The sequence below is a fragment of the Schistocerca piceifrons genome, chromosome 8 (genome assembly GCF_021461385.2).
Source record: "Schistocerca piceifrons isolate TAMUIC-IGC-003096 chromosome 8, iqSchPice1.1, whole genome shotgun sequence".
NCBI lineage: Eukaryota > Metazoa > Arthropoda > Insecta > Orthoptera > Acrididae > Schistocerca > Schistocerca piceifrons.
In genome coordinates, this window is record NC_060145.1 from 224,252,159 (window position 1) to 224,279,584 (window position 27,426).

Consider the following 27,426-nt stretch of genomic DNA (forward strand, 5'->3'; position numbering starts at 1 on the left):
CAGAGCCTGAAACCGGTTCGTCAGACAAACTGGAGAGGCCTTCCTTTCAGCCCTCTGGAATGTCTTTCGCCCCCTGCCACACCTCGAGACGACCTCCCACTCTACCACAGGTGAGGTATAAGCCTCAATGTGGGTAGTATCCCGGGCAGCCACAGTCGTAGTCCGATCGACACAAAATTTAAACGGTTATTAAAATACAAGATTGCCTAGTAAATGTAGTAATGCTGTGTGCTACTTGCGCACTGCTGACACACTGCTGACACACTGCTCGGCGGCGGATGCTACAACTCTCAAATACTATAATACGCCAGAAATTTATGAATTAAACAATGCAAGTACCAAAAACACGCAATGAAATTAAGAATTAAACTATGTAGCAAATAAGTGTGCTAAGAGTTTACGACGTGCTGCTGGCAGCTGCTTATCCAACGGCGGCAGGGAGCACATTTAAATGACCTTCTACCGATTGTTCATTCTTCTGTAAATAATTCGTGTCAGAATTTGCAACCCTGACTTTCACTGTGGTGACGAATATCATGGGATCTCTCCTAATATCGTGTCGCGTCTCCTGTTGCTCGTCGTAATGGAGCAACTCGACGTAGCAAGTCGTTGGAGCTCACCTGCAGAAAGAGTACACCATCCTGCCTTCACAGCCGCCCATAACTGCGAAGTGTGGCCGATGTAGGATACTGGACAAATATTAAACCTCTCGATTATGTCCCATAAATATTCAATACAACACATCTGGGGTTATTTGGGTGGCAAATTCAATCGCTAGAATTGTCCAGAATGTTCTTCAAACCAGTGGTAAACAACAGTGGCCCAGTGACATGACATTGTTGTTAGGGAACATGAAGTCCATGAATGGCTGCAAATGATCACCAAGTAGCCGAACATTGTAATTTGCAGTCAATTATCTGTTCAGTTGGAATAAAGGACCCAGTGTATTACGTGCAAATAAAGCCCACACCATTATGAAGCCACGACCAGCTTGCACAGTATCCTGTTGACAACTTGGGTCCATGGCTTCGTGTGGTTCGCTCCATACTCGAACCCTAGATAAAGATGAAATGGGAGATAGGATACTGCGTGAAGAGTTTGACAGAGCACTGAAAGACCTCAGTCGAAACAAGGCCCCGGGAGTAGACAACATTCCATTAGAACTACTGAAGACCTTGGGAGAGCCAGTCCTGACAAAACTCTACCATCTGGTGAGCAAGATGAATGAGACAGTCGAAATACCCTCAGACTTCAAGAAGAATATAATAATTCCAATCACAAAGAAAGCAGGTGTTGACAGATGTGAAAATTACCGAACTATCAATTTAATAACTCACAGCTGCAAAATACGCGAATTCTTAACAGACGAATGGAAAAACTGGTAGAAGCCGACCTCGGGGAAGATCAGTTTGAATTCCGTAGAAATGTTGGAACACGTGAGGCAGTACTGACCTTACGACTTAGCTTAGAAGAAAGATTAAGGAAAGGGAAACGTACGTTTCTAGCATTTGTAGACTTAGAGAAAGATTTTGACAATGTTACTGGAATACTCTCTTTCAAATTCTAAAGGTGGCATTGGTAAAATTCAGGGAGCGAAAGGCTATTTACAATTTGTACAGAAACAAGATGGCAGTTATAAGACTCGAGGGGCACGAAAGGGAGGCAGTGGTTAGGAAGGGAGTGAAACAGGGTTGTAGCCTCTCCTCGATGTTATTCAATCTGTATATTGAGCAAGCAGTAAAGGAAACAAAAGAAAAATTCTGAGTAGGTATTAAAATCCATGGAGAAGAAATAAAAACTTTGAGGTTCGCCGATGACATTGTAATTCTTTCAGAGACAGCAAAGGACTTGGAAGAGCAGTTGAACGGAACGGACAGTGTCTTGAAAGGAGGATATAATATGAACATCAACAAAAGTAAAACGAGGATAATGGAATGTACTCGAATTAAGTCGGGTGATGCTGTGGGAATTAGATTAGGAAATGAGACAATTAAAGTAGTATATGAATTTTGCTATTTGGGGAGCAAAATAACTGATGATGGTCGAAGTAGAGAGGATATAAAGTGTAGACTGGCAATGGCAAGGAAAGTATTTCTGAAGAAGAGAAATTTGTTAACATCGAGTGTAGATTTAAGTGTCAGGAAGTTGCTTCTGAAAGTATTTGTATGGAGTGAAACATGGACGATAAATGGTTTGGACAAGAAGAGAATAGAAGCTTTCGAAATGCGGTGCTACAGAAGACTGCTGAAGATTAGATGGGTAGATCACATAACTAAAGAGGACGTATTGAATAGAATTCGGGACAAGAGGAGTTTGTGGCGCAGCTTGACAAGAAGAAGGGACCGGCTGGTAGGACATGTTCTGAGACATCAAGGGATCACCAATTTAGTACTGGAGGGCAGCGCGGAGGGTAAAAATCATAGAGGGAGACCAAGTGATGAATACACCAAACAGATTCAGAAGGATGTAGGTTGCAGTAGGTACTGGGAGATGAAGAACCTTGCACAGGATAGAGTAGCATGGAGAGCTGCATCAAACCAGTCTCAGGACTGAAGACCACAACAACAACCATCAGATCTTACAACTGAAGCCGAGACACGTCTGACAGGCTACAGTTTCCCAGGAATCTAGTGTCCAACCTATAAGATCATGAGTCGTGGGGAGGCGTTACAGGCGTTGTCATACTATTAGCAAAGGCACTCACGTCTGCCATTGCACTGTCATAAAAGATGCATTTGCGGTACGTCCCACATTGATATATGCGGTTTTTTCATGCAGTGTTGCTTGTTTCTTAGGGCTGACAACTATACGCAACCGTCGTTGCTTTCGGTCGTTAGGTGAAGGCCTTCGGTCAAAAATGGCTCTGAGCACTATGCGACTTAACATCTGAGGTCATCAGTCCCCTAGAACTTAGAACTACTTAAACCGAACTAACCTAAGGACACCACACACATCCATGCCCGAGGCAGGATTCGAACCTGCGACCGTAGCAGCAGCGCGGTTCCGTACTGCAGCGCCTAGAACCGCGTGGGCCTTCGGTCACTGCGTTGTCTGTGGTAAGAGGTAATGCCTGAAATTTGGTGTTCTCGGCACACTCTTGACACTGTGGATCTCGGAATATGGAATTCCCTAACAATTTCCAAATGGAATGTCCCATGCGTCTAGGTCCAACTATGATTCCGCGGTGAAAGTCTGTAAATTCCCGTTCTGCGGCCATAATCACGTTGGAAACCTTTTCACATGAATTGCCTAAGTATAAACGAAAGCTCCACAAATCTAATACCCTTTTATATCTTCTGTACATGATACTACTGGCATTTGGTTATTACATGTCACTAACCCGTAACTCCCATAACTTTTGTCATCTCAATACATTAATCTGATTATTCGGTAATATTTACGCCTATGATACTCCGTTTCCTTTTGAAATTGAATTGTTGTTTTCTTCTTGAAACATCAGGGTATTTCGCATTTTTGGTATATCATACATACAATGTGGAATCATTTTGTCGTGGCCATCTCTCCTAAGGATTAATATAATTCAGGAGGACTGTATATATTCCAATGGTCCTGTTTCGACTAAACTTCTTTCAGGGCATCTTTTCGCAGCATTATATCTCCCTCATGTTAGTTTACATTTTCTTCTCGTTCCATAAATTGGTTTCCCTTGTATGGTCACCTTTATATTTCTTCCAGCCTTCCTTTCTTTGGTTAGAGCCGATTTTCCATCTGAAATCTTGATATTCATACATTTACTTCTCTTTCCTCGGAGAATCTCCTTAATTTTCCTTTACGTGTCATCTATCATTCTTCTAGTCATGTAAGTTTCTACAATCTTGCATTTCTCATCTAGCGATTTCTGCTGAGTCAGTCTTCGCGTCTACCAATCTCATTTTCAGAATGCTGATATCCCTTTTTTTGCTTCAAATGTCTCATTTTTATATTCCCTCGTTGAATCTAATAGGTTCAAACTTCAGTGCATCCGAGGATTTCTGCTGTGATTTGAGTTTTTGCCTATTTGGTCTTGTTCTGCCTTCTCTTTTTCATTCGCCTGCTGTAGTATTCCCTATTGGTATTCCTTATCCTTGATTCAATCGTTGCGTAAAGCTTTCTCTGAAACTCTAAAATAACTTCTGATTCTTTAATACAATTACATCTCCTTTCCTTAATTTTCTATCTTTCTGCTCTTTCTTTAGTTTTATTCTGCAGAACTAATATATTCTGATGAGAGTACACATGTGGCCCTAGATATGTTTCGCAGGTTAAGACCTGGCTCCAAATCTCTGTTTTACCACAATTACCAATCTGTTTGAAACTGTAGTGTGTCTCTAGAGCTCTTTGACGTTTACAACATTCCTTAAGGATTCTTTAAACAATTTTATAGAATTAAAACGTGTCGTTCAAACTCTATCGTAATTCAGATTTAAATTCTATTTAACAAACGTGCTGATACTAGCCGGCCGGTGTGGCCGAGCGGTTCTAGGTGCTTCAGTCTGGAACCGCGCGACCGCTACGGTCGCAGGTTCGAATCCTGCCTCGGGTATGGATGTGTGTGATGTCCTTAGGTTAGTTAGGTTTAAGTAGTTCTAAGTTCTAGGGGACTGATGACCTCAGATGTTAAGTCCCATAGTGCTCAGAGCCATCTGAACCATTTTTTGCTGATACTACTTCCTTGTTTAAACTGTGTACCAAGATATTTAAAATTATTTTTCTCAGAATATTGATTTATACAGTTTTAATTCTTTCATTATCACAAATTAGTTTCAAAGTCGTCACATTTTGCGTAATTTATTAGTAGTCATTCCAAGCACTGTTGCATTCTCTCTTAGTTTCCCTACTACTTAAGTTTTTGTATAAATTCTTATTCACCTACTATCGTGCTGTCTGCCTATCTAATTGAGCTGAAGAAATCACAGGAACCGTTGGCACGGCCTCAACGTTTCTTCTGCACTCAATGATATCTGTGCAGACGAGACCTTGAAGTCTAAATTTGTTTCCATATAATTAATTACAGGAACCGCGAATGTATAACATTTAAAATCTCAAATAATATCTTGTTAATTCTAAATGACTCATCAGTCCATACATGAAACAGAATGCATTTAATACATATACAAACATGAAAACAATAAATGAACTTACGACCTCCTTGTGACCCCGATTGCCCAGTTCCGAAGACAGCATCGGCGAACTGCGAAATTTAAAAGAGTGTTATTCTCATTAACATTAAAATATAATACTAAAATAAAATAATTTTTCAGTACTAATTCGAAATTCTGATAGTATGTTAACTCGATGCTGGAAAACGTATTTTAAAACTACACGTGTACCTAAGTTAATGCATACAATTATCTCCAACAAAATAGATGCCAGACGTAAATTGTAGTCATACAGCAAGTGTCAGCAAGTATTCACTCTGTCACAAATCATAAAACAGTGCGTCACCTACCGCCATGATATTTTCACTCAGTAAGTCAAAGCTACAGTTCAATAGGAATATCGTATACCAAGCGCTTAGGGGCATCATTCGGGAAATTGTGTCCAGTCACGTTGCTGGATGGCTTACCTCTTCTGGTATTTCTGAAACATAGAATTTTAAGAGGTTCATTATGAGCTGCTCATAGTTTCTAAAACTAACAAGTATAACTTGTAATACAAGTTTACATTGCATAGATTACATGCAAAGATACTCCAGAGTGTGAGTCCAGTACGCTACCACTGTTTCACACCGCACGATCAAAGAAGCGCAATAAATATGTAGCTTATATTATTATTTTAAGTATCCATATGATGACATTGAGACACAGGTGATTGTGCGTTATGGTGAAAACACCGAAATGGAAATTGTGAAACTGTTACTAACTGGAGCATCGTAAACGCTCTACGTAAGTTAGGGGCTATAAATCGAGATATTGGTCAATATATTAGTGCATCAACTAAATAGTGTGAGGTCTGATGCTGATGCTAATGCTGATTCATACCATGATTAGTGATCGTATTAGGATGTTCAGTAAATAAAGGGTCCTGTCCTCTTTCTCCTATAATGATTGTTCTTGTCCTGGTTCATAATAAGACATCCGCAATTCTCCAATAACGCTTCGTTGTTACATTAAAGCCACTCAGTGATTTCCGGCGAACGATCGATTCATCGTCAGTGTAAACAACAACAACCTAACTCAGCTGTACAGTTAGCACATTACCATTCAAACCTCTCGTATTATTAGCGAGAAGTTAATATTAACAATTTTCAAGGGCTAGTTGAAGGAAGGTTTGGACTGAAAGTCTCTGCTTAAACAAAGGCATTTGGCACTCAGTGATGTTTGAAACATATAATTAAAAGTGATTTGCAACCCATGATACCAATTATCTTCAAATTCTCTATTGTACTTGAAAAAACTATTTGGTTAACCATTGTTGCGATACTACTTCATCAAAAGTACGTGGACAGCTACAAGTAAACATTAATATCAGGATATCCACTCTTCGCCTTTGTTACAGCTTGGACTCTACTGTTGTGTGAATGTCTGTGGAGAAATGACAGTCCATTCTTCCCCAATAGCCAAAAGCGGAGAAGGCAATGAAGTTGGACACTGGGGTCTGGGCTAACTCAGGGGTAGCCAAGAACTCAGAACTCGGACTGCGTTATGTATAGCATGCCGTCGCACTCAGTCTGGTCGCTCACTCCCCCCACTGCCAAGACGCTCTGCCTGAGCGCGAGGAGGGGGAACAGGGAGGTACAGGGAATATCATTAACAGATGTCCTGATCGTTCTGGTGTAACAGGGGGTGAACAACCTTGCCAGGTATAGATTGAGAGAGTCATGCTATCAGACCTGGTGCCAGAGGCAGAAATTCTTGTCTGAAAGTTACTTCGCGCAATCAATTCCTGAAGGTAATGTTTAGGACCTCCTCAATGGCAAACAGACCTGAACTTTTGGAATCAGGTAGCACGGAGGAGCGTATCATTGATCATAAGGTTGTCATAACAGCTACGATTAAGGGTATTTTAAGGAATATCATGAAATGTAGGCAAATGTTTTTGCTTAGGAAAAGTAACGGGATACAAACTGTAGAGTTTCTGAGTAGTCAACATCAGATGAGGAGCACAAATGGAAGAAATACAAAAGCATCCTTCAGTATGGCTTAGACAAGTATGTTCCGACCGAGGTCTTAATGGACAGGCGAGACGCATAGCGCTTTAATACACGTACTAGGAAACTGCTACATAAATACAGAGATCTTCTTCACAAATTCATGGGGAGTGGAAACATAGCTGACAAACAAAGCGAAATGAAGTGAAAATGAGCGTAGAGAGAGCAACGAAAGAAGCGTTCAATCATATTGAAATTAAAAATTGTTCTGACTAAAAACTCTAAAAGGTTTTGGTCTTACGTAGGATCAGTAAGCAGTTTGAAAACATCTATTCGGTCACTCATTGACATAATGGCACGGAAGCGGAAAATGACAGAGGGAAGGCCGAAATACTGAAGTCGATCATGCGAAACTGATTCATCGCAGAAGATAGTAACACGGTCCCTCTTTTCAATCATCGTACGAAATGGTAGCTACTGAGATAACTGATCACGTAAGAGAAAAACACAATCGCTTTCTCGGGGGATGGAACAGGACCAGATGAGGTACCTGTAAGTTTCTATAGCAATTACGCAAAAGAACTTGCTCCCCTTCTAGCAACAGCTTAGTGTAGGTCTCTGGGGCAACAAATGGACTTAGTGACTGGAAAAAGTGCGCGTCGTTTCCGTTTTCAAAAAGCGTTGCAGGACACATACACGTCATTATAGGCCCATATAGTTGACGTCAATCTGTTGTAGAATTATGGAACATGTTTTGTTTTGATGTATTATGACGTTTTTGGAAAATAAAAATTTTCTCAGTAAGAAACTACGGATTCCGCAAACAGAGATAATGCAAAATCCAGCTCGGTATGTTTCTCCACGGGATCCGAGTGCAGTAACCATCGGCGTTCGGACTGTTGTGGTGTTCGTCGACTGTAAGACAGTATTTGACATTGTCCCGCACTGCCTTTTAATGAAAAAATACGAGCTTACCAATAATCTAACTAATTTTGCGACAGGATTCAAGACTTCCTTGTAGATAAAATTCAACACTTTGTTCTTATGGGAACAAAACCGTTTCATTTAAAGGGAACTTAGGATCCACCTCGATTATGTGTGACAGGATCGTTACTGAAACTTCCTGGCAGATTAAAACTGTGTGGCGGACCGAGACTCGAACTCAGGACCTTTGCCTTTCGCGGGCAAGTGCTCTACCATCTGAGCTACCCAAGCACGACACGCGCACCGTCCTCACAGCTATACTTCTGCCAGTACCTCGTCTCCTACCTTCCTACCTCCACAGAGTGAAAATCTCATTCTCGAAACATCCCCCAGGCTGTGGCTAAGTCATGTATCCGCAATACCCTTCCTTTCAGGAGTGCTAGTTCTGCAAGGTTCGCAGGAGAGCTTCCGTAAAGTTTGGAAGGTAGGAGACGAGGTACTGGCAGAAGTAAAGCTGTGAGGACGGGGCGTGAGTCGTGCTTGGGTAGCTCATATGGTAGAGCACGAGTTCGATTCTCGGTCCGGCACAGAGTTTTAATCTGCCAGGAAGTTTCATATCAGCGCACACTCTGCTGCATAGTGAAAACCTTATTCTGGAAACATCACCCAGGCTGTGACTAAGCCATGCCACCGCAGTATCCTTTGTTTCAGGAGTACTAGTTCTGGAAGGTTCATCAGCCAGGCTGTGGCTACGCTATGCCACCGCAATATCCTTTCTTTCAGGAGCACTAGTTCTGCAAGGTTCGCAGGAGAGCTTCTGTAAAGTTTGGAAGGTAGGAGACGAGGTACTGGCAGAAATATAGCTGTGAGGACGGGGCGTGAGTCGTGCTTGGGTAGATCAGATGGTAGAGCATTTGCCCGTGAAAGGCAAAAGACCTGAGTTCGAGTCTCGGTCGGCCACACAGTTTTAATCTGCCAGGAAGTTTCATATCAGCGCACACTCCGCCGCAGAGTGAAAATCTCATTTAGGACCGTTACTGTCTACAGTGTATATAAATGATCTATCAGAACGCGTCGGAAGCTCTTTAAGGCTATTCACGGATGATTGGTTGTCTATAAGAAGGGATCAATGTCAGAAGACACTAACGATTTGCAGAATAACCTACAGTGGATTGCTGAATGGTGAAAAGTCTGGCAGTTGACCCTGAACCTAAATAACTCTAACATATTGCACATACGTACGAAAAGAAAACCGCTGCTGTGTAACTGTACAATTAATGACAAATTACTGAACACAGTAACCGCCGACCTTAAAGGGAATGACTACATGAAACAAATAATGGGAAAAGCAAGTGAGAGACTGAGACTCACTGCAAGAATATTAAGGAAATGTAATTCATCCAGTAAGGAAGTGGCTGAAAGGTGCTTGTTGGACCGATTCTTGAGTATAAATCTGAGACCATTACCAGGTAGTACAGAAGAGATAGAAAAGATCCAACGACGAGCGGCGCGTTTCGTCACGGGATCGTTTAGTCCACGCAAGAGCGTTATGGACAACAAATTCCAGTGGCAGAACTTAAAACAGAGACGTTGTGCCGAACGTAGAGACTTACTATTGAAGTTTCAGGAGAGTACTTTCTGGAAAGAGTGTGACAGCATGTTACTTCCGCCCACATACGTCTCGTGAAACGATCACAAGAAGAAAATTCACCAAATTAGAACTAATACAGGGGCTTACAGATAGCCATTTTTCCCACTCGCCACTCGCAAGTGGAACAGGGAAGGACGATGAGTTAGTGGTACCAGAAATGCCCTCGGCCACGCACCGTCAGGTGACGTGCGGAGTCTTGAGGTAGATGTAGACGAGATACAGATACACTACTGTTTATTAACTGCTTATGTGTGCTAGTTGGACAATTGGTAGTGCGCTGAAAATCAGGAGTGATTCCTTGCGCTGATACCATGCCATTTTTACAACAATCCTCCGCCAAGCTCAACGGTACCTGTACGTCAGACAGTAGTTCTAAAAATCGGATAAAAACGGTCTCGATACCGTTTTCAGATTATTATTTGTTAGCGTCCTGTTTTGGCCTTTTCTTCAAACCATCTTCAGGCTCTTGACTGCCATTACGGCTGCTGGTGGCAGCAGGCGGGACAATATTCTTAGAAGTAAGGTTGTCACTGCCAATGCCGGTCAAAAGCCAGAAGATGGTCTGAGGAAAGGGCGAAACCGGTTGCTAACAAATAAAAAAATATGAAAGCGCGATCGAGACTGTTGTTATCTGGTTTTTACCATTTATGTCGATAGCTGTGCTCTAGAATGGTTTCTAAAATTTTAGACAGTAGGTTTGCCTAAACACGCCTCCGCGTTCCCGTTTCACATTTATATCAATAGTTGAACGTAGAAGGGCTGAAATTTCCTAACGGGTTTGTTATTCAGGTATGTCCGATGGTCCACATTCGAAGTCAGAGAGCTCTTCTGAACGATCTATTCCATTTTTGCTGCCGCTCTGCTGGCAACGCAGTACGCTGCACCTCCTATTTTACTGAAGGGTTCGCCTCTTGTGAATAAATGTCGTGGGACTAGGGCCTGCCGTCGGGTAGAACGTTCGCCGGGCGCAAGTCTTTCGATTTGACGCCACTTCGGTGACTTGCTTGTCGATGGGCATGAAATGATGATGATTAAGACAACACAACACCCAGTCCCTGTGCGGAGAAAATCTTCGACCCACCCGGGAATCGAACCCGGGCCCTTAGTATTGACATTCTGTCACGCTGACCACTCAGCTACCGGGCGCGGACGTCTCTTGTGACTTTCTGTCGTTAATCCGCATAGAGATGGCAACTTACTCCTGATCAGATAGTGAGTTTGGCAACAGTTCGGCTGTTTCTATGTTTCAAAAGTACTATTGAAAGTAAAAAACACTCAGAAAACAGCATTTCTGACTTTTGGAAAAATAATTAATAGCGATTGAGAATGTTTGTTAGTAAACGGCTTTCATATTAACTGTCACAATGCGATCTGTACGCCATTAGCAATGTGCACAGTTCCTCTCAGCACTGATCTCGTGTGCTAGGGAAATAACATCTTTGTGTACATAATAGGACCACCTGCAAGCTATACTTTGAGACGTAGTCCTAATGACCCGTCGGTTGATTTGGGTCAGATAAAGCTTCTGGGTTAGATAAAGCTTCTTTCCCTCTGGCCGCTGGGTCTAGTCGTGCAGATCTCTTCCTGTGGATACAGAGAGTGCGGCCTACCTTGGTCATACCCCTAAATTCGGAGACGCTTTTCTTGTTTACTGCCTCGGCGGTCATTTCTAAGCTGCAACATTCAGAAATTCACGGTGAGATCGTTGCTCGGAAACGGGTTTTGGCGAAATACTCTAATATATGGTTTTAGCTCTACAGACATGTTATCTTTGTGAATAAGATTAAATCATATTAACAGAATCTTCCGTCGGTTCTTGGTAGAACAACATTATAATAATAAATGAAAAGCACCAGTTTGCTATTGTTCTACAATGCAGAACAATAGCAAACTGGTGCTTTTCATTTATTATTAATAAGATTAAAGGTGTTGTTCAGATCGAAGCTTTGTTCCATATACAAGGATTAATATCAGTTTATTTTTGAGTCGTCCGCGGTAGTTCGTGTTACTTTCCACTGGTTTTTGTGGTTAATGCTTTTTATGGATAGGTGTTCGGTCAAGAACAACACAGTCTACATCTTCGGCGTATACGTTCTCTCATAAGCAACCACGCATTCACACTTTTAGTATGTGTTAGAATGCTTTCCTTGTTCCTCATTTTCGTTGCTTACTTACAGATGCAAAACCACATTATATTTTATCGATGCATATGAAAGTGCTGCCTACTACCGAGTATTTCCATCAATATAGGTCAAGTCGCATTGTTGCTCATTCATGGTGTAGCGGGACTTTGAATTTCACCGCACTACACTCGTTCCCTCAGATACAAATTATACCGTCGCAGCGGTATGAGCGCTCGACGGCAGAGAAAATACAAATATTGTAACTCTTTTTTTGTTATCTATCCGTCTTTTGTCCCTCGAGAGCGGAAGCTTAATGCAGACTTAAAAAACTTGTTAGCTAGTCTTGATCTGATTTTAATGTGTAGACATATTGTGGAAGTTGTTATGAAATTCGTAGGATGGAAGTAGCAACATAAAATTAAATAGCATTCAGTATCAAGATGATTTTAATTTATAAATTAGTGATTCCTGGACAATTGCAAGATTTCGGAGCAGACTTTTCACCCAGAAATGAAGTAGGAGATTTTTGAAGACCTGAACGCCGCACGAAAGAAGACATGTTAACATGGTAAAGGATGAACTCTTATCTACGCCATTTCCTCCCGTAAATCACATTTTGTTATTCTCTGTCTTTTTTTCTAATAATTTTTTTAGTGGAAATTGGTTTGACTTTTGCTCAGAAACGCCACAAGGACCTCCCCAACAATAGCTTTTCCGAATCACGAAGTCCGATAACTTGTCTGTAATACGAAGTCCTATTTGCATTTCATTCTTTCCCTTCTTCATGGTCATTAACGATTTTAGAACCCCTTTTTTTATTCACCATTTCTTCCCACATTTTCAACCCAGTCTTTTCTTTTCTTCTCTTTGCTTTTTTTTTTATTAACCACTACAATGGTCAAAATTTTGTTCAAGGAGGAGAATATCTTTAGGCCATAAATACTGAAGGCATACCAGTTGCATTTAAAGTTTAAATACAAATAGTATGAGTCTTTCAAGTACTGAACAGTAAGTCTCGTTCCAAATATTCATGTCTGTCCGTTGAGGGTTCCTTCCAAATGTTCATGATATTGCAAGGACTAACTCTATGTGACTGTTTATGAATCGTTCGTCCATCAGTCACCCCCCTCCCATAGCAGGACCTAGCCATCACCAAACTCGACTCTTTCCACGGTATTCCTGAGACATTCTCGTGTACCACTGTCTCTCGAGACAAACGTACGAAGAGAGTCATTCTGCAAATAGAAGCAGCGACCATCTGCAAAAATCTCACTTCTTCACTCAGTTCGTGGTCCAGTCTCAATATTGACATTTACACAGGAATCTGTCTCATCTCAGAGTGGGTGTCTCAAATGTGCATCAAATTTTTTACGTCATAGTACGCATTTCGTCACGAAATTGCTGTACCTGATGCAGCTTAATACACTCTGTACAAACTGTATAGCAGATACCGATGCATAATATAGCTGACGCAATGTGTTGGCAATGTTGTGCAGTGTTTACTACCTGCAATCCTTGTACAGGTATTTCCTGTACATTTATTCAAATATAGAACCTCTTTTATAGTGACGTGACGATACTATATGCCTGCCCTTTTTCAAGGCATCTGAAGAATTTACAGTTCAAAAAACAAACGCCAAATACCATCTTTGTTGATGACAGTGTTTTAACATTGCCAAGTAACAGGACTTGCATTGACAAAGAAAGAGGGGTTCAGTGCCAAGGATTTGGTAAAATATGTCTCGTTGTTTTGAACTATGTGCCCAGTCGAATCAGAAGTAACTGCAGTAGTATACACATAGCACAGTGAGGGTGGTTGGGAAATTTCAGTTGTCATTTCAGCTATTGTTTCCCATTTTTCATAATGTGATATTATTTCCCGGACTGTACTTATCTTTGTACACTAGTCGGGCTTGGATTACTGACGTACATCTGCAGGACCTTTGTTTTACACCATTTGAGACGTATTGTAACATCTACTTTCACCTATTTTGTACCTGTATCGACATTCCTATGTCCAATTGTAGTAATGCTTATGTATAATGTTGTATCTGTCATGGCAAATTCTTTGACTATGTGTACATATTTCAGATATGTGAACTTTTGATCGATCTTATGCTTGTGAATTTAAATAACAGCTGAAATGATTGTTGTTTAGTCTACTGTAAATGACTTGGTCCATAGTTAGGGAACGTAGTGTTGAATGTAAAAGATGTGTAAGTCCCGCAGCTATGGAAGTAGCCTGGCGGAGTGGAAAAGGTGTGGTTGGAAACCAAGTGGCAACAGGTCCATTGTGACGGGTAAGGAGTCTGGGCTGAGCAGTGCTGTGTTTAACACCCCTCTAGCAGTATCGGATCATTGTGGCTCATATTCCTGGAGTTATGAGATCAGATGAGCTTAAAGGCAGTATTTATGGGCCTCGGATGCAGCATTTGGTGATACCATCACCATGGCATGGTTTTTGGCCCTATAAATATAATTCCGACACCAAAAGCATATGTAACAGGGCGAGGCCAACAGTGTTAGTACGATTGCATCACCGCCAGGTTAAGAGCCACTGAAAGTTGCGCCAGCAGTACCACTAGCCTTCCTCTAAGTAGTGTATATTTCGCACTCTTTAAATGGCCCAGGTATTTGTGCAGTTTGGTTGATTTTATAATAATGATTGTGGTGTTATTAAAAACTCTATCTTACATCCGTCATTTTCCCAAATCACAAAGCTGGACAGGAATAATATCCTAGTTAATTTAATTCTGACTATCTTGATTTATTATGAGAAAGTGGGTAAGTTTAAATTTAATGTTGTGTTGGCGTTTGGACAGGCAATTATATTTCTGAGCAGGTCGAAAGACTGAGTATCAAAGCACATCTGTTATTTAAAGAGTTATAGTTTGTTGTGCTTTACTTAATTAATAATTAGTGATAAGAATACTTTCAATTTATTACACATACTGGTGTAGCTTTTGTTAATGAGCATGGTTCTTCAAACTATGAAAGTTTAAGGGTCCTCATGTACTAGGCTAGTTAGTTAATAAAGCAATGCAAAGGCTCCTTCAGAGCCACTGTAGTTAGATTTGCATTCTGTTTAGTGGCTTCAAACCGAGTTCAAGAAAGAAGTATGTACTGTGTATCTATTCTGATAGTTTTTGGTTAATGCACAGGAATAGAGGCGCTGTATTAAGCAATGAAGTAACAGAATATGATCATCAGCAGACCCTCTGATTTAAATTCAGAATCACGTCAAGCTTTTTCCTCATCAGTATTGCTACTAGATTCATGTGTGTCGGTAATTGGTTTTATAAACTGTTACACCTATTTCGTGTTGCCGAGAGGCATATGTTACTGTTTACTATTTCATTGGTCATTTTTTTGTTAGGAGCACATTTATCTGCAAGGTTAGGTTACCGTATTGTAGCATGAACAGATATAAAGAAAGAGGTTAGTGGGTGTCAAGGAAAGTTTGGTTAGCCTTAGCACTGCCTTCTGCGTTATCATTTTGCTTGACACAAGACTGCCTGTTTTAATATGTAATATTACAACTTGCTTTTGTGCTGGGAGAACGTCTGTTCCTCACAAAATGTTTACAGTTGGTTATACGTTGCTGGAGTGTTTCGGAAACGAATCCCAGTTTGATTGCTCTGTTTCCATTAAGTTATCCCACGGTCACAACTACTTACAAATTCCTGGCCAAGCGGTTCTAGGCGCTTCAGTCTGGAACCGCGAGACCACTACGGTCGCAGGTTCGAATCCTGCCTCGGGCATGGCTGTGTGTGATGTCCTTAGGTTAGTTAGGTTTAAGGGACTGCTGACCTCAGATGTTAAGTCCCATAGTGCTCACAGCCATTTACTTTCAAATTCCTCTCAGAGGTATAATGTTAGCAACGATTGCTGTTTTAAGGTGATCGGTGGTACCGTAACAGTATGACTCATTTTATTTTAATCCTCATTCTTAAACCCCTCTCAGTACTAAGGAGGAGGAGAGGAGGGGAGCGGGGGTAATTTATGCCCAACTTTTGCAAGTGCTGTAATCTAGTCCCGCACTTTATGTTTTAAAATCATTAAAGAAATATTTATCGATTTTCATGAAGTCTTCTTTCAGTTCCATGAAAGCTTTTTAAGCTTTCAACTTAGCTTAACCGAAAGTTAAATATCAGTAGGAGGTGTGAATGTCATACTCAAAATTTGCTACGGTTAATGCTTAATGCTAATCTGTGCGATTCTTTGTCTAACGAACGTATACAGGGTGAGTCACCTAACATTACCGCTGGATATATTTCGTAAACCACATCAAATACTGACGAATGGATTCCACAGACCGAACGTGAGGAGAGGGGCTAGTGTAATTGGTTAATACAAACCATAAAAAAAGCACAGAAGTATGTTTTTTAACACAAACCTACGTTTTTTTTAAATGGAATCCCGTTAGTTTTGTTAGCACATCTGAACATATAAACAAATACGTAATCAGTGCCGTTTGTTGCATTGTAAAATGTTAATTACATCCGGAGATATTGTAACCTAAAGTTGACGCTTGAGTACCACTCCTCCGCTGTTCGATCGTGGGTATCGGAGAGCACCGAATTACGTAGGGATCCAAAGGGAACGGTGGTGGACCTTAGGTACAGAAGAGACTGGAACAGCACATTACGTCCACATGCTAACACCTTTTTATTCGTCTTTTTCACTGACGCACATGTACATTACCATGAGGGGTGAGGTACACGTACACACGTGGTTTCCGTTTTCAATTACGGAGTGGAATAGAGTGTGTCCCGACATGTCAGGCCAATAGATGTTCAATGTGGTGGCCATCATTTGCTGCACACAATTGCAATCTCTGGCGTAATGAATGTCGTACACGCCGCAGTACATCTGGTGTAATGTCGCCGCAGGCTGCCACAATACGTTGTTTCATATCCTCTGGGGTTGTAGGCACATTACGGTACACACTCTCCTTTAACGTACACCACAGAAAGAAGTCCATAGGTGTAAGATCAGGAGAACGGGCTGGCCAATTTATGCGTCCTGCACGTCCTATGAAACGCCCGTCGAACATCCTGTCAGCTTAGTGTTAATTGCGGAATGTGCAGGTGCACCATCATACTGATACCACATATGTCGATGCGTTTCCAATGGGACATTTCCGAGCAACGCTGGCAGATCATTCTGTAGAAACGCGATGTATGTTGCAGCTGTTTGTTACAACACGCAACTGAACGTCGGAGGTTTCAAGCGTCAACTTTAGGTTACAATATCTCCGGATGTAATTAACATTTTACAATGCAACAAACGGCACTGATTACGTATTTGTTCATATGTTCAGATGTGCTAACAAAACTAACGGGATTCCATTTAAAAAAACGTAGGTTTGTGTTAAAAAACATACTTCCGTGCATTTTTGTATGGTTTGTATTAAACAATTACACTAGCCCCTCTCCTCACGTTCGGTCTGTGGAATCGGTTCGTCAGTATTTGATGTGGTTTACGAAATATATCCAGCGGTAACGTTAGGTGACTCACCCTGTATAAACCTATTTTAAGACATACAGGTAACCAGAAAACTTACCGAAGAGTCCAGTTGCCCCCGACCCACTACCAGATGATCCCGATTCACTACCAGACGATCCAGATCCGCTACCAGAAGATCCAGATCCACTACCAGATGATTGTCCTTGAGAGAAGATGCTCATTGGATTCTGGAAAATCATCAGACAATGGTGTCATATACTACACGGAGTAAGAACATCAAAATCTATTAAGGAAAATAATGTGAAAATATCACGGCATGTCACTGGCGTTTCATAGTTATAAATGACATTTCGCTTGTATTATTTTTGGTCGTATTGCACAATACTCGTACGGAGCATCTGTGGTCAGAATCATTCGAAGAGAAAAACTACTATACAGCTACATAAATAATGAATTTGAAAAGATATCAGCTGAACACTGATTCCCTGTTTGTTGAAATCCAGCGCAAATCATTTGGAGAAATCAATTTCTTGACGATGTTTGACAGTGTTGAATGGTTCCTTCCCCTGAGAATATTATGCATTGATTTATTACTAAGGATTATAGATGGACCAAATATTTGACTCTGGAAAAGAAAAAACAATATATAAAAATCAGTTGTGTGAGCACCAAATAAAAATTGAAGATTACGTCTAATTTTATGATCATTATTATTTAGTATGCCAAATGTATTTTGTATTTGCTATCTTACAAAGAATAAAACAGCAAGCAAGTTTCAGAGAGGTTATATGAAAAACAGTACAGCAGTACGAAAAAGACAACCATCTGTCATCAAGGTATTGTACCTGACCACCGAGGCGCCAAGATGATTAGAAAAGAGAATTTGAAGAGCGAATAGGATTATTTATCCCACTCAACAGATTGTTTCTTCCCTCAGATCGATACATGCTGCACTATCTAAATTTATCATTAGCGTTTCTAGACCAAAGAACACTTAACCCAGTGTAGATGGATAATTTTTATATCTGCCACACCAAATACATGTAAAAACAGCATTTTTTCTGTCAAGCCACACAGCCTGAGAATATCTGTGCCAACCCGTGTATGCACAGCGTATGACACATAAGAGATTTATACATCTACATATTCATCTATGTTACAACTGGTAAACTGACTGCTTGCGTCCTGGAGAATAAATTAGAACAATATTTGACAGTAACGGAATCCACCACAAGTCAACTGAACAACAATGAAGCATGTTATACAGGTATTGATAACAGAATTAACACATTTAGTTTTCCACTTTGAGGATTTGTTCAGTTTGTTCAATATCAGCTGTAGCTAGGTCAACAGCATAATACTCGGATGGACTGACGACCATCTCTATTTCGGAAATGTAGCCAGTGCAGGGACACTCACGTGAACTAAAAATTAGTTGGGACGAAATACTTGGAACGTAGTTCTGGTAAAGATATTCACATTACTTAGTAATGAATCTAGCACTTGCGTTAATAAGAAATAAAGCAAAAGGAAATTAGAACGCAAGATCTACCCACATTTCAATTGATCACCAAGATGTGCATAATCAACAGACGCTATTCTGCCGTATTTAAAAATACGGACAAATGGTGCAAAGAATTTTGGGGCTACGTTTAACTTCTCTGTAAGATATAAATGTTCCTTATATGTATATATGTTCCTAATTCTTAAGGGATGAAGGTTCATGTAATATGATAAATTTCGCAACTGTTAGCTGTGAACTCTGAAATATCATTTTTAATTATTAATTAATGAGAACGAAATATACATAAGAGTCCAATGAGTGTAATGATATTTACAATGACCAACTGAGTACGGCTACAAGAATTGCACCTACAACGTTGTTATGGTCGCTACAGAGACGGTGGTAGGCAAACTGACTGACAACGGAAGTATACGAAGGACGCTTAAGTGATTCTCCGATTTTTCCATCCGTATCGTGAATCAATGATGTTTCCAGAGTACAGCTTAATGATGTATATATGTACCCATGATGCAACTAGGCTGCTCTACAGCTGAGTCTTAAACCGGATATCACTGGTGCACGTACCAATTTAAGTACCAGAAATTGTTGCGGTAGCACATACGCATAGGCTATTGTAGAATAAACGCCCTGTGTCGAGTTAGCTCTCTCTGTGGATTAGTGCACCATTTGCGAGGTTCATTCACATGGTTAACAATGATACCGCAAGCACAAACACTGTCCAGTTGTGTGCATGTGGAGCTAAAGTTCAGTGGTTATAACCAATAGGTGCCGATATTGCACAATGAGAAGGGTTTCCATGCTTATTTTGAGCCACGGTAGAGGGTCTCAGACTATTCTGGACGATATTTGACCTTTGGCTTTTGGGTGTTACCTTCTAATTCCCGCCTCCCCTCCCTCCCCATGCCTTCTATTATCACTTCTCCATCCATCTCGTTTATCATTCTCTCTTCCTCTCCCTCGTACCTCCCTCGCAGAGGCAGATCCCATACTCTAAAATAGGCCAATTAGAGACTAATAAACAGATTGTACTACAGTATTTAGCTCTCACAACTCAGCATTTACTGTCATAAAATGAAACAACCAATCAGACGGTTTTCCACAATGAGAATGGGTAGGGGAATGTGACTTCATTCTCTTCCAGTGGCGATGGGCATTGTATAATGTCTGACAGTCAACTGTACGGCATACAGGTTGGAAGAGGAATATACTTCTATGGTCTGCACACAGCCTAGTCCTTACACATGTACTGTCTTATAAAGTAGTCCATTTCACGAGAGCTATTATGTGATACAATCTATGCAGTTTTCTACACGCATGGAGGAGACAGAATATGCTTTCTGCCATTCAGGTTCAAACACCAATGTTAGGTACATACCACAAGGAAAAGACATATGTGAAGGTCAGTAGAGTACATTACGGACGTTTTTCGTTACATTTTCATAACAAATTAATGGCGCCCATTCTACACCTGTAACGAGGTAACGAGTGAGTTACAATGATATTTTCATAATTCATTTACATCCAATGTGTTACATTTTATATTTAGAATAAGTCTGTAAGGTGCAGGTTACAATTTCAGTTAATGCTACCATTGAAATTCTCCTATGGTTTGCTAGCAGATCCTAAAATGAACTCGATTCAATATTTCGGGGATCCAACTGTTCGCCATCTTCAGGAGAACGTTGCTTATGGTGGTGGGAGGCCTATATAGGACGTCGATTTGCATCCTGGCGTTAGTTCTCAGCGGGAATAATCAGCACAAGCAGCGTTCTCTTGAAGATGGCGAACAGTTGGATCGCTGGGATATTGAATCGAGTTAATTTTAGAATCCGGCAGCAAAACCGAAAGACTTTAAAGATTTATTACACCGGAAAAGCCTGCCAAGTCACATAATGCTACCATTACATCTGTTGTGTGTCTACAACCTGTAAGTAACAGTTATTACACAGCAAGTCCTATCGGCTTTTCAGGTCTATTGGTCGAACGCCAGGTTTGAATCGCTCATGTGGCTAGTGCTGAACGGCTTCGCACCTCTCGCCAGTCACAGGTGATGCTTGGAACACGTTTCCCACCGTTCAGCTCGTCCCCTCCGCTGAGCGGAATGCGGACTTCGTGAGGGTTTTTTCGCTAGCCCGTGATGTCAGTGCTCACCGGCCGCTGGTAAGCCTCAGAAACCGGATTGATTTACGCATCTAATAGTATAAACAAGTTAGAGACAAATAGATTTAGTTAGAATGTGAGCAATTTATAACTAGCTATTTATAATGTAATCAAGCCACCAAAGAGATTGAACGATCAAATTGTTGCTTTTGATGAGACATATCGGCTAAGATAGTTATATGATCCATAACTCTAATAATTGAGAGAAATCAATTTAATTTTAAATAATTAAATTCAGCATAACTTATATATGAAGACAGATACATCGACATCATCGTGGACAATTCTACTCCAGTCAAAGAGATTCCAGGCCGCAGACGGGTCTGGATACACCGTAGACAGTGGTTGGGTTTCACCCTGACTGTCGCCCGCGATTGGGCCTCACAACGAGGAGTCATGGTCTGGAGTCCCATTTCCTTTTATAGCAGACCCCCTTTAGTTGTCATTTGCGGCATGTTTACAGCGCACCGATAAGTCCATAAGTTTGTACGTACTGTTTTGTTGCCCGTCATGGCAAGCGATCCTGGGCTTACATTTCACAAAGATAGTGGGCGTACGCACATGGCGAGAGTTTCTTCTGCTTGTCTTTGTGTTTGCCAAACCTTGCCTTGGCCAGCTAGATTTCTCCCCAGTTGAAAACGTTTGGAGCATTACAGGTAGTGCCTTCCAACCATCTCGGGAATTTCACGATCTAACACGCCAATTGGATAGAATCTCGCACTACATCCCTCAATGTGACATCCAACAACACTATCAATCAATGCCAAGGCGAATAACAGTTTACGTAAGCGCCAGAGGTTGACCAACGAGTTATTGAAATGGTTCAAATGGCTCTGAGCACTATGCGACTTGACTTCTGAGGTCATCAGTCGCCTAGAACTTAGAACTAATTAAACCTAACTAACCTAAAGATATCACACACATCCATGCCCAAGGCAGGATTCGAACCTGCGACCGTGGCGGTCGCTCGGTTCCAGGCTGTAGCGCCTAGAACCGCACGGCCACTCCGGCCGGCCGAGTTATTGAGTTGCTCAATTTGTGAAGCTCTTCCTCTTGATTAAATCATCCATTTTTTTCTGAAATTGTAATTTTTGTCGGTACTTGTACATCACATCTCCCGATTTCCGTTCCATTCGGATAATTCCTTCATGATGCGTCGTATTTTCTGTCTTTGAGTGTGTTACAGTGTGACACATGAATGAAACAAATCATTTTAATAGACTTATATGCTTTGTGTAAGCGTAGATAGTAAAGTAACAAATCGGTAAGATGCGAGTCAAACCATAATTATCGTTTTCCTATAAAAAAATACCTCCCGATAGCCTATCCATGTCAGTATTGCTGTTCAGAATTAGTCCAACAAACAATTTACAGCTCCTCTACATGGTCCATAAATTTTTCATTCTTTTACTGCCATTAGCAGTCACCCCACGGTACGCTGCTCAATGATCAGGTCGAAACGAGGAGTTCACGTTTTTGGTAGCTTCTTAAAACCCGCTTTAGGCTCGGCTGGTGTGAGCAGAGGCCAGCAGATGCATCGGGCCACTAGTACTGACCAGTTATAACAGTATTCCTCCACTCATATATATGAGAACATGTTCGGTATTAAATAGCATAACTATTTTTCTTCATCATTAGCCAGCGTACTCTAGAACTTAATTTAGCCCCAAGCTGTACCAATGGGTCATCTGGGTGTGCATGCATTGTAAAATGTAATGTTTTTTTTCTTATAACGTACTTCTAAAGGTACTTAGTTCCTAAAGTTTCTGTCTTTTTCTTTTTTCTTTTTTTTTAATCGAAGCTGGAGTTAAAATGAGGCTAATTTTGTTTTAGTAATTAGTTTTATCTTCGTGAGCAACAGTTAAGTTTTACTTTTTATTATTTATTTAACTTTTTCAGCAGTAATATGATCAAACTACTGCTAGTTAACACAGCAACCATCTCGCAGGTCTACTGGCACAAGGGTAGCGACTGCATGAATGATACATACCTTAGATGTCTTTAGCAATGTCCGAGGTGAAGTCGTGTAATACTTATAAACTGCGGCCTCAGAGTGAACTACTGACATGGACAGTCCACTAGGTGCCATTTCTACAGACAAGCCATAATTAAGGTTTGACTTGCATCTTACCAGTATGTTACTTTATCATCTACTCTTGTTAAACGCTCATACAAACATAATGTGTCTCGACTGGCGCGTGTGTATTATTGTAATGCATTTTTATACGTTTTCAGCACTGTTGGTAGCCACCCAGAGGTTGAAATCTAGCTAGGCCTGCAAGAAACAGATTATTAAATGCTGCACCTTTCTTAAGCGTAATAATATTCTACTTGAAAGGTATATAAGTGAGACCTCCAGCGCAAATTCTCGTCAATTTTACATGAGAATAGGCCGTTATAGATCAGGAGTTGACGACGTGTGTTTGAAATTGTGTCATTATCGTCACCTTCCCTGAGTATAAAAATCAACTTTGTACTATGTTACCACCTAATTCAGCTGGTTTAATGAGCCAACAATCACTCTCAGTAACAAAGTATGGTTCATGTGACAGATATGTGAACATATTAATACACATTATGATGGTGTGTGGTTTCTGTAAAATAAGCAACAAATTTACTGTACGCTGAAAAGTTTTCTCTTTAATATAAACTTTGCGTTTGGTTGTAGTGAAGGCCGTATCGCTATATTTGCGTCTAAAGTAGCGATTGTTCAGTTTCGACACTGCTTTCTTCAATAATACAGATTACATGAGACAAGTGGTGACAATATTATCTAAAATGATTGACAGTATGGTTACGAGACCAATTTTACACTCGTATCAATGATTTTTACTTGACTTTAACGAAAAATTTAGTAAATATGAGGTTATAATAACCTTAGCGGTATACTTATTACAAAAGTAGATACTTCCCTGGGTGGATGCTTTACATAGACGCATAGCTGAAATAATTGTCAAAAAATACTTCGAGTTGCGAAGATATTAAGTGAAATCATCGTATTTCGATAGAAGGGACTGGAATTCTTACCGGGACGCCAAAAGCTGAAAAATAAAGGAACAGTGTTAATTATCAGTGCCTTATACATTTGGCAGTACTTTCTATATATACTCAAGAATTAATATAAGCATTAATGGTAGTGTACTAACAATCGCATTGTCTTTTACCGAATAATTATCTTGCTCTAATTTTATCAAAAAGATTAGAAAACTAAGCACGCAACCTTTTTGTCAAAGTTGCTGCGTTTTATAAAAACCCGAAGAAATTGGCTAACTGCGACAGAAGTGTCTTTTTCTTTTATATCGAATCGTAACACAGAATTTAGCACGTGTGCCTAATGCAGTGAGGAGAGGGTGTAGTAATATTATTTAAATTCCTAACGTAGTAGATGATTTATAAACGCCTTTTCCGTGCAATTGCGATACCCATCTTCAATTTACATGTTGAACTAAATTTTTTAAAGCTTTATTTAGTCTCCAGTCTTCTGCACAGGTACCAGACAATAGTGCTGTAAACACAGCTTTACAATATGAAATATCCTTGCACTTGTTGCTCTATAATCTCGTAATACCGTACTCCTTCACGTCAAAGAAACCAACTGTTCTCTCACGAAACTTTTTCTACACATAACCAAACGCAGCGAAAAACATTCTAATCTGAAAACCATAATTTTACTCCAAAGTAGATCAAGACTGGTACATCACATCGATTTTAAACCGCCCTCTTTCATCTCAGTGAAACAAGTTTCACAAACAGTAGAGCATTACATTCTACAATTTTAGCAGATTTTAATGTAGTATGTAGTTTGCAACGATTGCCTTCTACCACATTTATCCATGTAGTGTATTGAAAGACAGGAAGCCTTAAACTCATTCACGCTTCGTGCAATAGCCGTCAACCTAAATCAGTCTCATAGAAAAATTCTCCGACAGCTACACAATATGTGATTCACTTTATATAAGGGAAATCAATAACGTTTCATGTATAGGCTTGACATCGCGTAGTACGGATTCATGGTTTACACATTGGACTCCCATTCGGAAGAGCGGCTACCTATGTGTCCCTTTTAGCCGTGTACAGTTTGTCTTTGTTACTATACAACCTGTTGTCGCAGCGCGCTGGCCTCCTGCTCGGACACGACACGGTGCAGGTTCCTGACGGGTTCGTGAGCGCTGTGCCTGCCTGGGAACTTTGTGACCCACCCACCTCCTCAGGCTCCATGCAGAGGTAAATGAGATTTTTTTCAATTTATTGGCTTCCGGGCCACACCCCTTCAGCCATCTTATTAGCGTGATGTCAGTTAAGACGATACGGACGTAAGAACAATACAACACCCAGTCACCGAGAGGATAAAATCTGCGACCCGACATGAAATCAGACCCAGACCCCATTGCTTACCAATTGTGATTACTAAAATGACTACTGTATTCTCAGCGTTTCTATGACTTCATAATGTCCGTTCACCTCGTAGTACGTAACTGTTACCCCGTCAACCCACCTGTTTTGCCTTTACGACCACCAAGAGGTTAAATAAAAGTTCCAGCCATCCTAACCCAATGCACTAGTACACTGATGAGCCAAAACATTATGACCACCTCCTTAATAGTTTATTTGTTCGTCTTTGGAACGAAATGGTTCTGCGCATCAGGAAGCCGACAGTTTGTTGATAGGTTTGTGGCGTTAGATGTCTACGGACAGTTCACGTAATTCGGTAAATAAAGGACCACTGGTATGCCTCCGCCATGCTGCTGCCTTATAGTCACCCAGATGGGTCCCATAGAATTTATATCAGGCGAATTTTGTCGCCGAGACATCAACGTGAGTTTGCTATATGCTCTTCAAACCACTATAGTATGGATCTGGCTCCTAGACAAGGACAATTATACTGCTGAAAGGTGACACCGCCCTCTGGGAAGAGATAAAGCATGAAGGGATGCAGCTAGTTCACAGGTGTCAGCGTGTCTTCGCTTACATCTACATCTACATTTATACTCCGCAAGCCACCCAACGGCGTGTGACGGAGGGCACTTTACGTACCACTGTCATTTCCTCCCTTTCCTGTTCCAGTCGCGTATGGTTCGCGGGAAGAACGACTGCCGGAAAGCCTCCGCGCGCGGTCGAATCTCTCTAATTTTACATTCGTGATCACCTCGGGAGGTATAAGTAGGGGGATGCAATATATTCGATACCTCATCCAAAAACGCACACTCTCGAAACCTGGACAGCAAGCTACACCGCGATGCAGAGCGCCTCTCCTGCAGAGTCTGCCACTTGAGTTTGCTAAACATCTCCGTAACGCTATCACGCTTACCAAATAACCCTGTGACGAAACGCGCCGCTCTTCTTTGGATCTTCTCTATCTCCTCTGTCAACCCGACCTGGTACGGATCCCACACTGATGAGCAATACTCAAGTATAGGTCGAACGAGTGTTTTGTAAGCCACCTCCATCGTTGATGGACTACATTTTCTAAGGACTCTCCCAATGAATCTCAACCTGGCACCCCCCTTGCCAACAATTAATTTTATATGATCATTCCACTTCAAATCGATCCGCATGCATACTCCCAGATATTTTACAGAAGTAACTGCTACCAGTGTTTGTTCTGCTATCATATAATCATACAATAAAGGATCCTTCTCTCTATGTATTCGCAATAAATTACATTTGTCTATGTTAAAGGACAGTTGCCACTCCCCGCACCAAGTGCCTATCCGCTGCAGATCTTCCTGCATTTCGTTGCAATTTTCTATTCTGCATCTTCTCTGTATACTACAGCATCATCCGCGAAAAACCACATGGAACTTCCGACACTATCTACTAGGTCATTTATATATATTGTGAAAGGCAATGTTCCCATAACACTCCCCTGTGGCACGCCAGAGGTTACTTTAACGTCTGTATGCTGTGTTCTGTTTGCTGAAAACTCTAAAATCCAGCCACACAGCTGGTCTGATATTCCGTAGGCTCTTACTTTGTTTATCAGGCGATAGTGCGGAACTGTATCGAACGCCTTCCGGAAGTAAAGGAAAATGGTATCTACCTGGAGCCTGTATCTGATATTTCCTGGGTCTCATGAACAAATAAAGCGAGTTGGGTCTTACACAATCGCTGTTTCCAGAATCCATGTTGATTCCTACAGAGTAGATTCTGGGTTTCCAGAAATGACATGATACGCGAGCAAAAAACAAGTTCTGGAATTCTACAACAGATGGATGTCAGAGATATAGGTCTATAGTTGTGGGCATCTGCTCGACGACCTTTCTTGAAGAGTGGGACTACCTGTGCTCTTTTCCAGTCATTACTACCACAGGTCCCATGCAAGCGATCTATTGTAGCAGAAATGTGATTCAACCGAAGAGCCAACACGTTTCCATTGATCTACGGTCGAATCTCTATGGATATGCGACCACTGCAATCGTAATTGACGTTGTTGTTGGGTCAACAAGTGATCACGTGAAGGTGGTCTGCTGCGGATCTCCAAATT

General features: G+C 41.0%; 1 protein-coding gene across 1 annotated transcript in view; it reads right to left on the reverse strand.

Moving 5' to 3' along the window:
- LOC124711583 (putative lysozyme-like protein) overlaps positions 1-27,426 on the reverse strand; it is a 192,210-nt gene that overhangs the window by 26,600 nt on the left and 138,184 nt on the right. Inside the window, exons 16-19 of the mRNA XM_047241730.1 lie at positions 23,970-23,983; positions 17,355-17,484; positions 5,567-5,580; positions 5,143-5,191 (exon numbers count right to left, since the gene is read on the reverse strand). Of these exons, the coding sequence (XP_047097686.1) occupies positions 5,143-5,191; positions 5,567-5,580; positions 17,355-17,484; positions 23,970-23,983 (207 nt within the window). The remainder of the gene's footprint in view (positions 1-5,142; positions 5,192-5,566; positions 5,581-17,354; positions 17,485-23,969; positions 23,984-27,426) is intronic.